Raw genomic sequence first — 14,898 nt, forward strand, 5'->3', positions numbered from 1 at the left:
TCTCAAGTGTTAAGCACTCTGTTTCATTTGGTCTCAGCTTAGCAGAAAACGCCCTCCACCTACCGTGCCAGTGGCTGCAGCTAGGCACACAAGTCTCAACGGATGCCACTTGCTGATCATGAAGGCAGCAGTGCAGTGTCCCCAGTCCACTCTGGCCTCAGCCTTCTGTTCCAGAAGGAGTCCCAGCCTTCCCATTGGGAAAATGAGGGTGCTCAGTGAATGATTTCAGCTTCATTAACTGAAGAAGGACTGAGGAGTCATGTGGAGTTGGGGACCACGAATCTGAGTGTAAATTCTGGTTCTGCCACTAACTGGCTCTGTCTACCTGAACAAATGGCTCCCTCTTGGCCTCAGGCTCTTTCTCTATAAAACAGGGTACCTATTTCATGGAGTTGTGAGGATTAAATAAACCAGTCTTAGCCAGGCATGGTGGCACATGCCTGTAATCCCAGCTATTCAGGACGCTGAGGCAGGAGAATTGCTTGAACCTGGGAGGTTGCAGTGAGCTGAGATTATGGCCACTGTGCTGTGGAGGTCAGGGCAAACCAACTTGCCCTGGGCAAGTCGGGCAACAGAGTGAGACTCCATATAAAAAACAAGAATTAATAAACCACTGTATGTAGAATACATGAGCTAGCACCCAGCACACTGTAGGTATATATCAGTGTCAGCTGTTGTTTTTATCTGTAATTTGAGGGCCTTTGTGGTACTCCATGATCTCCCAGCCTTCCTAAGAAGGACAATGTATTAACTCTGAGATTGCTGCTTTTGCAGTTTCTATGCACCTGTTCCATCAAACTCTTTCCAGGCTACATACAGATAAAAATAAAAGTTTGCACTAATGGTTTAAAAGATGAAGGGAAAAGTCTCCCAGTGTTCTGACTTGCATGGTTCTGGGAGAAAACTCTCCCAGGAAGGGCAACTCCATTTACCCACAAAAATACCATGTAATCTAGGGGTTTCTCTCTCTTCAGTTTAATTGGCCATACCATCCCAGAATAGAAATTGGCTCTGTTCAGAGACTGGGAGAATGTCAAGAGAAACTTCTGGACTTGAAAGTGGATGCAAGTCCCCGCGTCTCTCTGCTTAGCTCCAGCCGTAGTCCCATTCAGTCTGAAGTCAGGAGCCTTCCACCTATTCAGCGACGGAACCCATTGGAGATGGTAATTATCATCATCATCACCATCTGTTAAATTAACACAGTGTGTGAAAACGTGAATGCTTCTCAAATACCCTACCTCTGTGTGTGGCCCACCTTTACGGTGAGGAAACTGAGGCTCAGAAAGGTCGTCACAGGAGGCAGAAGACTCAGCCTTTGATCCAGGCTGCCTGATTTAAATTGTTGGTGACATTTTCCTGGGTGATATTTGCATCCTCCACAGTAAACTGCTTGATAACTCTGTTGAATAGAATAGGTATCCTGAATTGACGTTCTCCTAGAAAGTCAACAATATTCAATTTCACAGGTACAGGGAAGAGAGAAAAAAACAATATCCAATCAACAACTATTGAAAAACCTTATTAATGGGCAAAGGTGATCAGTTCAAATTGGTTGCCCAGAGCTGGATCCACTGGATCCTGGAGAAAGGATCCCACTAGTGAGGCCAGAAGGGAAGCTTAATTTCAAGCCGAGCCTCCCTCTTGACTAGAAATACCAGCCCCAGGTGCTCCCATCTCTCTGGCCAGTCTGCATTCTGTGATTAGGGGCCCTAATGGCCATAATGCCTCCAATGTGGTGTTAAAACCAATAAGGCTTCAGAGAAGTTACGGTATGTTTAATAACGGCTTAATGACTCCTTGTGAGATGCAAGGCTTCTGGTTCCTGTTTGGTCTTGATTTACAGCCCAACTCTGGCTGAGGAGAGCCGAGAAACCCCTTCTAACCCCCCAGCGGAAGAGGGAGGTGTTCACGCCAGACCTCTTGGATTCCTTTAAAAATTGAGAATTCAAATGAAATACAAATGATGTTCGGCTCCCCACCTCTCTTGCTAGTCTCTGGGGGTACTGAAAATAAAAACAGTTTAACCCAGCCCCAAGGGCTCCTCAATCCATGGGAAATGAGCAGGGTCCTCAGGCCCTTGGATATTTCTTCCCAGATCTTAGGTAGGGTGGGATTTTTTTCTCTTTTCTGAAATTCCAAGCTACTGTTCTAATCCTAGGTTTCCTTTTGGTTGGGGAGACTCAACTCTTAGAAGATGCAGTTCTACCCTCACCCCCTCCAAATCGGCAGGCCTGGGGGAGCAGAGCCTTGAGGTCTGAGCTGCCGACAGACTCTCTCCAGTGGAGCCCCAGACACTTGGATCATCTGCCCACTGGATCCAAGCTGCTGCCCGAGGGAACATCAGCCCTTCTGCTCATCCTCCACCTGCTCTATAAAGGCTGCCTCTGCAGGACACTGTTGGGTCCTGAGCTGCTGGTGGGAGTCTCCCTGTCTGCTCTGGCCCTGCCTCTAGTTCTGAAACACACCTCAAATACATAGAAAGACCCAGAGGTGGCTTGCCCTGACCTCCACAGTCAGATGAGGACACTAATGATTGACTCAAGGATCCACAGCTAATTAATGATAGTGTCCAGGCCCAAGCTCCCCAGTACCGCATTCCTAGCTTAGATCTGCTTCCACACAGCAATCCCAATAGCGCCTTTCTCTGTGAGAAACAAGAGATCTCTAAGGAAGGTGGTTTTTCCTGAGGCAACATTTTGCCCAGCTCCCAGCAGAGACCTAGGTAAAATTGCAGCCTAACGCCTGCCTGCCTGCCTGCCCGCCCACCCGGGCCCTCATCCCAGGCTGATGTCCAGAGTCCAGGCCTAAAAGTGTTTGGGGGGATGCCCATACTGCCTCATCCCTCTAGGGGCAAGAGCCACTAGGCGGGATATAACGGGTACTGCTCTGAGCAAGGGACTCACCTGGATGGGCAGACAAAGGGATCCCGCCCTAGAGAGGAGGTTGCTTCATTCTCTCCTTAGCTGCCTGGAACCGGGCTCTGGGTGAATGGGGAGAGGGGGGTTCCCGGGCTCCGAGGGGTTAACCCGCGCGGGGTTACACGTGACGTGGATGGTTCCAGCATTAAGTCAGAAGCGCGGCCCCCTCCCCTGCCCCCCGCCCCCAGCCCCCCGCAGCGCGCGCCGCTCCCGGGGGCTCCGCGCCCCCGCGCCCAGGTCCCTCCCCCTTGGCTGGCGCTCACAGGCCGCGCGGCCAGCGCGAGCCCCGGAGCCCCGGAGGCCTGTGCGCCCGGAGCCGGCATGGACCCCGAGCACTGCGCGCCTTTCCGCGTGGGGCCTGCACCCGGCCCCTATGCGGCCTCGGGGGACGAGCCTCCGGGCCCGCAGGGAACCCCCGCCGCTGCGCCTCACCTGCACCCCGCGCCGCCCCGCGGCCCGGGGCTGACCCGTTTTCCGGGCTGCGGGCCCCTGGAGCCCTACCTCCCAGAGCCGGCCAAGCCGCCCGCCAAGTACCTGCAGGACCTCGGGCCCGGCCTGGCGCTCAACGGCGGCCACTTCTACGAGGGCCCCGCGGAAGGTAACGCGTGGCGCCGGGTGTAGCGCGCAGCCCGACCCTCTCTCTCCTTCTTCCCTACCCGGGCCCACCCGGGCCTTCCTGCTTATCTTTCCCGCTCGCCTACTTCTTAACTTTTGTCCCTCTAGCCTTTCGCCACGGCTCCCACGGAAGCCGGGTCGGCGCTGGCCCGGGCCAGGCAAAGGCCGGTGCGGTGCGGGAGGGTGAACCGCGGTTCCTCGGCGGCGGGAATGGGAGGCGGGAGGTCGAGGAAAGTGGAGTGGCGACGGCTCGGGGTCCAGTCGGTGCCCAGAAGCAGCCGGACCTGGAAAGGAGAAAGCATGCTCTGCCGAAGCTGAACTGGAACTGCCACAGACCCTGAAGCCCAGACCCGACCGAAGGTTGGAGAGTCACACTGAGTCCTGACGCAGAAGCTCGGCTTTTGTGTCTGGCGCCCTTTGAGGGCCCCGAGGCTGGGCCTCGACCTAGAGTGGCCAAATCCGGGTCGGCTGGGGACTGCGGCCTGGCCTTGGCCCGCCTCTCCTCCCCGGGCCTAGCCTCCACAGGAAGGGCGCTGCCCGTGCGGCAGACTGGCACAATCTGGCCGCGACTAGTCGCGCAGTGCCGCTGCTGTCCTCAAGACGGAATAACTGTATTCTTATTTCTCAGACTAAGCTGCCTTCCCTGCCGTTATGCACGATGATAGACGCCCTTCCCGCAGTCTTGGCTTCCCGCGCTGGATCATCAGTGCTGCGCAGTCAGAAGCAGCCCTAGGCAGCCTAACTCCCAGGCGCCGCGGGCTCGCGGGCCGGTGCCCTGTGCTAAGGCCGGCTGGACCGCGCCGGCATCCGAGAGTGCGCCTGAAGGCAGCGGCCTGGCAGGCTGATCGGCAGATCAGCTGCACCCGCTGACCTGTAAGGCGCCTCGGCGCCGGCACCGCACCCACCGTATCTGCGCGGCCACATCCCGCAGCCTAGGCCCAGAGCTGGATCCTCCGAGAGCCGCCTCAACCCGCTGCCGCCGCCCGGCTGGCGCCTCGCGGGCCTCCACGGAGTGGCCCGGCATCTCCGGCTTTCGCCCAGCCAGGGCGGTGGGAATGTGTAGGGGAGGGCGGGGAGGTGTGTGGGGGTCAACGGAGGAAATGAACGAGTCCGCGGAGCTTCGTGTCTGTGCCCTTTGAAAGAGGCTCTCCTGATAAAAACCACAGTTGGGACTTAATGAGAAGCAGTTGGCCTAGTTCCTCTGATCCCAGCCAGACGGCAGCGGCCGCACAGCGCAGTGAGCACCGCCAGGGACAGGTACCCGGTCTAGCTCAGCACTCCGTGTCGGGCAGGAGCCACCCCACTGGGCCCACGTCCCTGCTAGGCGCGCCGCATCTGGCACGGACGGCTCGGGCGCCTGGACCACACCAGTGCCGCGCGAACTGCCGAGAGCGCTGGTGCTGAACGAGCGGCCGGGAGGATCCCAGCACCCTGGAATCCGACGGCAAGGGTGTTCTTGACAACGAAATACTGAGAAAGAAAACCAAAGAAAGCGAACAACAACCAAGAAAAGAGGAAGGGAAATTGAACAAAACAACGGAGAGCGTGGCGAGAGCGAGAGATAAACGGCAGTCGGCGAGCTGGGATGACCTGAAAGGAATAAATGAAGAACGAACGAAAAGAAAAAGCAGAAGCAAGATCGAACAAAGCCGGTAAATAGAGAAGGGGGAAAGGACAAAGAGGGAGGGAGCCGACAAAAGAAAAAGGAACATGTTTAAAGAGTGGAATATATCAAAATGAGAACAAAGGGGTAAGAAAATTAACGATTTCAGTTGAGCAGAGGACAGGCCAAACGAAAGGGAGGCACGAGGGTGCAAGCGGAGCCTGGGAGAGAACCTGGCAGCCGCTCGCCTCCCCGGCGCTCTGGCCAGTGCTCGACGGGCGGCGGTCAGCGTCCCTGAGGCAGAGCGGACCTCGCCGCGGCGCGCGATGGAGCCCGGCTGCTGGGGAAGATCAGCCCCCAGGGTCGCGCAGCCTATTTGGTGGGAAGTGGCGGGCGAAGAGGGAACCCGCCTTATTTCCCGGCTTTTAAAATAACCGGCTCGGAGCGTTTTCAGTCCACACCAGTGAGCGCGCAGCTGCGTCCCATCTGCGGCGCGATCTTTCACGAGGCTGGGCAGTTGCGCGTCCCAAAGCCTGGCGCACCTCGCTCCTTTCCCGCCCGCCGTCCGCCGCCCACGCCCCGACCTGCCCTTCGCTGAGAACGCCCAGCCCTGCTCTGAACTGAGGCTACGTGCTGGCGGTGCCAGCCACTCTCGCGCCCTCCGCGCTTGGCTAGTCTGCCCCCGAGTTTGGCTCTGACGTCGAAACACGCCCTCGGCAAGCGACTCCTACTAGAGTTTTGCCCGCTGGTGCGGAACGAGCAGCCGCTGAGGGTCTGAGCCGGACGACCCAGCCGACCGCCGACGTCGAGGAGAGTCCCAAGTTCTTAGACCTGGGCCGAGGCCTCTGGGCCAAGGCTGAGAAACTTCCAAGACGGGCACCGAAGCCTCACCGGGGTCCTGCCCACGGCATTTATGTCCACCCTGGCTTTGGGTCTTCGGCGGGAGCTGCAGGAGCCTGGGCCTCAGTGAGCTTTGCCGGTCGCTTAGCGACCCCACAGTGGCCAGAGGAAACAGTGCGGCGCGGAACAAGGCTGCAGCGAAAGGTGAAAGATGAGGCTGGTCCTACGGCCTCAATGGATGCCTTCTTTGGGGCAGTGGAGCCCTCGGGCCTGCAGCGGTGCCGCTTCCTGGCTGCAGAGTAGCTTAGAAGCAGCCGCTGGTAGGGGATCTGGCACGCCTCCGACTGAGGGGTGCTCAGGGGTGCGGCAGGCCTGAGAGCTGGGTCAGGGACAGAGAGCTCCTTTAGTACTTAAAAGGCTCCTGGCTTTCACGCCCAACAGCTGCTGCTGTGGTCCTGCGGTTATACAGGCGGAAGACACCCCAGCGCAGAGTCTCCGGCTGTCTCCAACCCGAGTACACTGCCTTACACACTCAGTGTCTGGATCAGGTGCAGTGACTCCTCGGCACAGCCCATACACACCTCAGATGTGCCCTGTCCTCAACAGAGCAGCCCTCTATCCTTTACAAGCTTACGCTCAAACTGCTAGCTGCCGTTCCTGGCCTGTCTTTCCCGGCTTCTGCCCTCCATTTATCCCAGTTCGATCCCTTTCCTCTTCTGGGCCTTGCTCCTCAGGAGGCTGCTCTGTGTTCTCTGAGGAGTGCCCTTCTCTCCCAAAGAGGGAGGATGCCACCCTCCCTCTGGTGTCCTCCAGGTAGATCAAGGATGTTTCAGGGCAATGACAATGAGGAGAGCAGTTCTGTTGTCCCTTGGGAGGGCAGGCTTAGCCTCTTTCTTTGGGGAAGCTGTTCTGAGAAGTCCAACTGCACTTTCATCCCTTGTCCCTGGCAGCTTAGCTCAAGGTCAGGAAGGCAAGTCCCAGGGCCCCAGATCTGGTCACTTCCCCTAGGCAGGTCCTATTGAGACAGACACTGAGAGTCCAAGAGGCAGATGAGCAAGCCCCAGGGCTTTGGAGGGCCTCTGCCGGGATGTCAGTAGTCTTGAACCCCAGCCCTAACCCTCAGCCCTGAGCTACCCTCACCCCTTTTCTGCCTGGAGTCCAGCACAGCTGCCCTATGAACCCAAGACACCAAGACTCTTCCTTCTCAGGCTGAACATTTTCATGGCCTGCTGTGTGTGTATGTGTGTGGGGGTGGTGGTGGTGGGGTCCCCTTTCAGCATTCCTGGTCTTCCTGATCATTTTCAATTATTTGGTTCAACTTCTGTGAGCCTTCCTTCCTAAGCTTCTATCAAATGCAACTGCCCCTAAACCCGAAATGTGCTGGCTAAGAATGGAAGTCAGGGACTAGAACACTTTCTCCCTGTGCTCCACCTGAGTTGTGAAGAAGCCTTGGTGCTGGGCTGTAGCTGTGGGCTACCTGTGTACAGGCTGGGCATGGTCCAAGGCTAGGTAGGCCCTGCCTGACCCTCCTAGTCCTCCAGAACACACACTCGGAGCTTATTTCATGGCCTGGGTAGTCCTGGAAGGTCACTGGCCACCTTCCAGCTGAAAGGGACCCTGCCTGATTTGTCCTTCACGGTACAGACAGGGACTCATCAGACCCAGATCCTGAGAGTCCCGTTTCTCCAGTCCCATCCTCCCCCAGCTACAGCTGTGATCCCAGCACCAAGTCTTGGGAAGAAACTGCCTCTTGTGCCAGCTAGCTGGGTCTCCTCAGAGCCAGGCCTCCACTGGAGATGGGCCCAGAGCCAGGGAAGAGGGTGTGTGAGTCAGTGGGGCGTCTTTGTGGCGTCTCATCTGCCATCCCAGTGGACTATTGAAGAGGGATTTCATGGGGACACCGCTGGGGGTCCTCGCCAGAGGGAGAGGGCGTGGGCAATCAGGGTGACCTATTTTTTACCACGTTCTGACCGTAGATCTGCCGTGGTAAGGCTCCACCAAGCTTCCGGAGTGAGGGTTAGCACGTCAGAGTGGGGCTGCTGGAAACTGTTCCCAGTCTGCAATCAAGTCCTTGCCTGCCTGTTAAACACAGGCAATGGGGGAGCAGTCAGAAACTCCTGGGGGTGGGGGCAGTGATGGGAACGATGGGGACAGGGGGCTGTGCCCCATTGTGACACTGGTCCCCACTCTCCTTCTCTGAGAGTGTCAGCTCTGCTTCTCTATTGCTGGAGCTTAGGTCCTTGCAGACACTACAATGTTAGGAGGAATGGAGGGAAGCAATCGCTCTGGAAGCTTCTTTGTCACATCTTGCCCTTCATACACCAGAGCTGGGGAACTTGATATTGACCTGAGACATGGGATTCAGAGAATAAAGCTCAGCCAGACCAGCCAAAGATGGTCTAAGCACCCACGTCCACTGCCTGCCTGGCCCTGGGAACAGAGGCATGGGCCTAAGGGCCTGGGAACCAAGGGCTGCAGTCAGGAACAAGGAAGCACTTTCTGGCAGGGGCGGGAGATGTCAACCACCCCATCCTCACCCCCACCCTCTTCCCCCATTCTTGGCCTTGCCAGGGTGGTGGTCCTGCTGTGGCGCCAGTCCTGTCAAGTCCCCGTGGAACGCACCACCACAGAGCACTTCCCCGAAATGAACCCCACTCTGGCCCCAGCAGATCCGCCCAGACCACAGAGCACATAGTTCCCCAGGGCCCCCTCCCCAGCTGGAGGCTCAGCAGGCAGGCCTCTAAATGCCAGGCTCCCATGGAGGGTGGCCGCTGGGAGGAAGGGAAGGGAAAGGAAGGGGGAGGCGGAGACTGAGGCGTCAATGTTCTTCCCCCTCCCTCCATTCCAATCCACAAAAGCCCCTGGTTCTGTTGCCATCCTCCTTTTTGTGTTCTCCATTGCAGCTGAGGAGAAGGCCTCCAAAGCTGCCAGCTTCCCCCAGCTGCCCTTGGACTGCCGAGGGGGCCCCAGAGAGGGGCCCTCTAATTTGCAACCCTCCCCAGGCCCCTGCCTGGCCAGCCTGCGTCTTCCTCTTTCCCCGGGACACCCTGACTCCATGGAGTTGGCCAAGAACAAGAGCAAGAAGCGCCGTAACCGCACGACCTTCAGCACGTTCCAGCTGGAGGAGCTGGAGAAGGTCTTCCAGAAAACCCACTATCCTGATGTGTACGCCCGGGAACAGCTGGCTCTGCGCACAGACCTGACCGAGGCCCGGGTACAGGTGAGGGCACTGCAGGGATGGGGGTCTCTAGCTGCCTCTACCACCCACACAGTGACCATATCCTGGAAGGGCTGGGAGAGGTGGGCGCTGGTCCCTCGAGAGCTACCTTTTCCAGGGGCCTGCCCCAGCCTGCCCCTCCTGGGCTCACCCTCATGCCCAGCTCTGCTGCAGCCACAGGCTTTTCTGGCCCATATTGAGGCTTATGCCTGCTATGAGGGCGATGGCCTCTGGAGCCATCACCTGTGTAGGAGTCCTAACTCTGCCACTTACCGGAGGTTATTTGGAGTGTGTTATGGAATCTCTCAGTTTCCCAGTTCAGGAAAAGGGAATGATGGGACTGGCTGTGTAGGGACTATCTTGAGGATCACAGGGATGGCCACGTTTTGGAAGCAGCGAAGTGCTGAACACACAGCAGGGCTGCTCCTGAGGTGGCTGCCTAGAATGGAAGGGTCCCTGTCGAGAGGTCTAAGGGTCAGTGACTCAAATTTGTCAGTCCCTGCCAGCACTCAGACCCTGGCTGGGAAAGGCTGGCTGGGAGCCCTTCCCCCACCTAACAAACTCCCCAGGGGAGATCAGGCACCAGGGCTTCCCAGAAGGGCCATGGCCCCCAGTGTTTTATATCAGGGAAGCCCAGCCTGTGGGTAGGTAAATGCTGAGAAGAGAGGAAGGGAAGGGAAGCCATGTCCAAGCATGTTGGAAGTGACAAAGCACATGAAGGTGGCAAGCAGGCTGGGGATGGGGAAGGAGTTTCGGTAAGAATCTGGCCCACGAGGAAGATGGCTGTTCACTGGCTTGCACTGAACTGGCTGGATCATAGCAGGCTTCCCGATGTCAAGCAGGAGGCAGTGGGAGGGGTAGGTTGGAGCTCTGGGGAAAGGCGAGGAAGTGACCCCTTAGGCAGAGGAGTCTCTCTCTCACCATGGAGGAGACTTGGCAGGGACAAAGCTCATGCTCTCCCACCCTGCATGGGGCTCTTCCAGAGACCCTTTGTGAAGGCACTAGGGCAGAAGACAGTCCTGGCAGGATACAGGGACTGGCAGGCCAGTCTATAAAGAGGCCAGCTGTCAACCAACAGAGAAGGTCCTATAGCTGCATCCAGCATAGGATCAGAGAGGCTTGAGCTGTTTCCCCTTCTCTGCTGGGTCCTCCTGCCTCCCAGGTGGCAGCCAAAACAGACTTCCAGGACTGTCCCCCAAGGCTCCCTAAGGGCTGAAGTCATCAGGGCAAGAGGCCCAGCATTCAAGGTAACCCCAGATGATACAAGCCATGGGAATCAGGACCATGGAGTTACCTCGGCAGGCCTCTAGGGTGGGGTCTAACCAGCTCTGCCCCATGGAAAGGAAGAATGAGACACCAGGCAACTCAGAGGGCAGGTCCAGAGCCCAGGGGAGGCCCACAGTGGGATCCCCAGGGGAGAATGGGTGATGACAGAAAAGGGAATGCCAATAGCCAGATTCACTGGCTCCAGGCTCCTTTATCCTTCAACAGGGGAGGGAGAGCAGAGAAAGGAAATCCAGGCAGCTGGGCAGGTTGGGGTGGCCTTTCCCTGACCTTGCTACAGGCCTGCTCTGTTACTCTGTTATCTCGGCAACCTGTGAGGTAGGGGGATGAGGTATACACAGCCCCTTCACTGTTGGTACCTTACCTGCCTGCATGTATAGGAATGACCTATACATGGGGCAGGGAGCCTGAGGGGCTGGGGTGGGATTTCTCATCTCAGATGGGGTAGATGGATTACTGACACACACGCAGCTTCTTCTGTTGTGACTCCCCGCTAGATATCCCTGGAAAGCAGGAGTTGTTTTTGGTTGGTTGGTTTTGTTTTGACATTGTTAAATTTAGCTTAGAGCCTAGCACTTAAATGTTCATTAAATGATAGAAATACAAAACATACAAACCAATACACATAAATGTAACAGCCACAGCACATATACCAAACAAATTCATCACAGATATGTACACAGATGTGCCACCCCTGTCTGCCAAGGGCTCACAAATAAGTGGGAGAAACAGATTCCAAAACAGATCATGGTAATGGAATGGGGTGAGTACAAAGAGAGGTCCAGGGAATCTTGGAAGTCGTGTGGAGGATGCCCAGCGTGGATGTATGTGTTGAGGGGATGAGTAGCCCAGGAAGAGAAAACCTAAGCAAACGATGGAAGGAGCAAGAGAGCAGAGTGTTTCAGGAGAGCTGGGTGGGAGCTTGGGAGGCAACCAGGAAGAATCGAATGTGTTTGCCTGGCAGGACATGAGGCTCTGCAGAGAGGCAGGAGCCTTGTAAGGAATCTGTGCTCTGGACCAAGGTCTCCAGGGAGTCACTGAGGGTTTAAACAGGACCCTGACGGAACAGAAATGTCTAAGATTCCTCGGATGCTATGAGGTGGGTAGCTTGGAAAAGGAGATGAGGCAGGGAGACCAGAAATCCAACACATGTGCACAGTATACCCAGGAAATGCCTAGGGCCCCTGAGACCCACAGACCCCCCACCACAACACCCTTACTAGACACAGCCAGGCTGGAGGACCAGAGTGACTCGGCTAGGGAGTGAGAGCTGGAGGCCCATGGGACCAATTAACCCACTTGGGGCTTGGGCCTCTCCCAGGCTTCCTCCCAGGCTTCCCTGGCCCCAAGAACAGTGCAGATTAACAGCCGAGATCCTCCATCCTGGAGCCAGCTGCCCATCCCACAAGAGGACACAACCATCAACTCTTGTCTCTAGCAGGCTCCTCTCCTCAGGGCTGCCCCATCGCCCCCTCAAATCCCACAACCTGCCCCCAGGTCTGGTTCCAGAACCGCAGAGCCAAGTGGCGGAAGCGCGAGCGTTATGGGAAGATCCAGGAGGGGCGGAACCCCTTCACGGCTGCCTATGACATCTCCGTGCTGCCCCATGCTGACAGCCACCCTCAGGTAAGACCCCAGCCCTATCTGAGTCAGGACCTGGCAGGGTCACCAAAAAGAATATGAGCTCTGGCCTGAAGAGACCCGGAGAGCATCAGCGTTTTGTATGGCAGTGAGCATGTCACTTAACTTCTTCCTCTGCAAATCGGGGCTCTTGCCTGGCTCATGAATGACGAATCCAAAACACAAAGGAATCAAAGAAGAAAATCTCATTTTGAGAATAGTGGCAGGAGCCTCCTGAGATGTCACTGCCAGTGTTGGGGGCAAGAGGGGGTAGACCTGAGCCAAGTAGAGGTTTCCTGGAAAGTTTCTGGGGCCCCAAGGACAGAGAAAGCCTCTGGGTAAGGAAGTCAGCTGAGGCTACCGGCTCATGGGCCTTCTTTCCCCTCTCTTTTCAGCTGCAGAACTCCCTGTGGGCCAGTCCAGGATCCGGGAGCCCTGGGGGCCCCTGCCTTGTGTCTCCAGAGGGCATCCCCTCACCATGTATGTCTCCATATTCCCACCCCCATGGAAGTGTGGCTGGCTTCATGGGGGTGCCAGCCTCCTCTGCAGCTCACCCTGGCATCTACTCCATCCACAGTTTTCCCCCCACCCTGGGGGGCCACAGCTTTGAGCCCTCCTCAGACGGCGACTACAAGTCTCCAAGCCTCATCTCGCTCAGGGTAAAGCCCAAGGAGCCACCCGGCCTTCTGAACTGGACCACGTGATCAGTCACACGCACCTGCAGACTGAGCTGCCCACTTCGTTTTCCATTCCCAGCCGCTCCCAGCCCACCCCTGCCTGGACATCAGGGAGGAAGCACCTCTGCCTCCAAGCCCCAGATGGTTCTGGAGGCCTGGGAGAGCAGCTGGCACTGTCAGCCCTCAGCAGGGAACATGTTACAGGGTCTTTTCTCTTAGAATAATGTGGGGCTGGCTAGGAGAAGGGGCTTTGAAGCAGGTAGGACTCTTCCTACCACAAACTGAGCCCCCTCACCCGAACTCTGGGCTGGAGGCAGGGAGACACTGCCTTGCTTCCTCCAGCTTTGTCCAACCATTGTCATCTCTCCAGCTAAGACAGCTTACTTGGCTCCTCGTTCAGAGAACCCAGGAAAATGGGAGGAGGAGGGCGCCAAGTGGACTGGGGTAGCTCTTCATGATGAGACGGGAAACCACAAAGGGGGCCTCTGATGATGGGGTGGAGTCAGCCCTGCTTCCCCTCCCCACCAGCAGGGGCGCACTGGTGTCTGACACTAAGAAGGGCCTGAAGGTCAAGGTCAGCATAGAAGGCACCTGGCGCCCCGTGCAGTGGCTCACACCTGTAATCCCAGCACTTTGGGAAGCTGAGGCGGGCGGATCACGAGGTCAAGAGATCGAGACCAGCCTGATCAACATGGTAAAACCCCTGTCTCTACTAAAAATGCAAAAATTAGCTGGGTGTGGTGGCCCACACCTGTAATCCCAGCTACTTGGGAGGCTGAGGCAGAAGAATTGCTTGAACCCGGGAGGTAGAGGTTGCAGTGAGCCGAGATCACTCCACTGCACTCCAGCCTGGCGAGAGAGCAAGACTCTATCTCAAAAAAAAAAAGAACAAAAAGGCACCTGGCTCCCCAGCTCCAGCAGCCCTCACTCCCCGCCTGTGCCTGCACTCCCAACATGCCATGCAGTCATCTTCCCCTGCAAGGGGGGCAGAAATTCCACCGGAAACCACCACATATTTGGAATCTCTTCCATGGGACCAGCCCAGAGCTATGCCATGGAAACCATATTGGATGTTGGTCAGAATAAAACAGAGTTCCACACACTAAGATCCTGATTCCCGTTTTTGTAAAGACAGTTGAAAGAAAGAAAGGGGGGGAGGGAGGAAGGAAGGAAGGAAAGGGAAGGAAGGAAGGAAGGGAAAAAAAAATGCTGCCCAGAATTCTAATAAAGGTGGTGGTGGTGTTTTTATACCAGGTGACTGTCTACCCCTGGAGCTTGGTACTTGGTTGCTTTGGGGCTGGTCTGTGTCCAGGATGCAGGCTGGGCCACGACCCCTGAGGGGCCAGTGAGGAAGGGGAAGGTGGTCCTGCAGCAGAGCCCTCAAGGGAGAAAAGCTCAGCTCTAGGGCTGGGCTCATATGGCAGGGAAAACTGAGGGTGGGAAGGGCAGCAAAAATGCTGAAATAACTGTGGCTAAACTGACAGTGGATGGGAGGTAGAATGGAAGAACAGGGTGCCCACTGAGGTTCTGCGCTCCCCATGGGCTGGGACCCCAGAGTGGTGGGATTGGGGTGGCTTTCTTCCAGACGCCCCAGGAACATGTCTGAGCTGTGGGGCAGAGACAAAAGCCAGAACTCTTTCTTGTGGTTTCAGAGTATTACCCATTCTATACTTCATCCCCACTTTCTGCCTTATCTCCGAAGCCTGGAAGGCAGGAAAAAGGTCTGGCCCTCCCACCCTCCCAGTAAACACAACCACATTGCTCAGAAGAATTCAGCCTCAGTCAGCAGCCCAGCCACCCCCACCCCACGCCTCATCTTTCAGGCACAGAGAAACACAAGCCCACAAAGACCCATCAGGGCTGAGCTGATTCCAGAGGAGGGGGTGAGTCCCCCACCAGATCAGATTTCTCAGCCAAGACAGTCGCATGTATCCCCAGAGGAGTCTGTGCCTTCCCTCCCTTCCTTCCCCTTCCTTCTATACAAGGGTCTGGCTTTTGGTGATTTCTTTCCTCTCTGTCCTGTTGCTGGTTCTGAGGTCCAGGTGTGAGCCCTGTGTCCAGGAGGGGACCCAGCAGAAAGAGGAGAATCAGGGTAGGAAGGAGAGATCTCTGCCTGCCACTGAT

General features: G+C 56.7%; 1 protein-coding gene and 1 long non-coding RNA gene across 3 annotated transcripts; one reads left to right on the forward strand and one right to left on the reverse strand.

The window, feature by feature from the left end:
- Positions 1-83: 83 nt before the first annotated feature.
- Positions 84-2,959, reverse strand: LOC105727915 (uncharacterized). 2 transcript variants are annotated; one of them, XR_001109886.1, is made up of 4 exons: positions 2,904-2,959; positions 1,239-1,399; positions 990-1,134; positions 84-187 (listed from the first exon to the last, which is right to left on the reverse strand). It is a non-coding gene; the product is annotated as an uncharacterized LOC105727915 (long non-coding RNA). The 2 variants fall into 2 exon arrangements; XR_001109885.1 differs by lacking the exon at positions 2,904-2,959 and having other exon boundaries at positions 1,239-1,637.
- A 280-nt stretch (positions 2,960-3,239) lies between these two features.
- On the forward strand, positions 3,240-13,880 carry ALX3 (ALX homeobox 3). The gene is made up of 4 exons (XM_012468093.3): positions 3,240-3,516; positions 8,880-9,196; positions 11,975-12,103; positions 12,493-13,880. The coding sequence occupies exons 1-4, from the start codon at positions 3,240-3,242 to the stop codon at positions 12,799-12,801; spliced, it is 1,032 nt and encodes a 343-aa protein (XP_012323516.3). The 3' UTR covers positions 12,802-13,880.
- Positions 13,881-14,898: the final 1,018 nt, after the last annotated feature.

The sequence above is a fragment of the Aotus nancymaae genome, unplaced genomic scaffold, assembly GCF_030222135.1.
Source record: "Aotus nancymaae isolate 86718 unplaced genomic scaffold, 86718_ANA_hifiasm-v0.15.2.pri h1tg000007l, whole genome shotgun sequence".
Classification (NCBI taxonomy): domain Eukaryota; kingdom Metazoa; phylum Chordata; class Mammalia; order Primates; family Aotidae; genus Aotus; species Aotus nancymaae.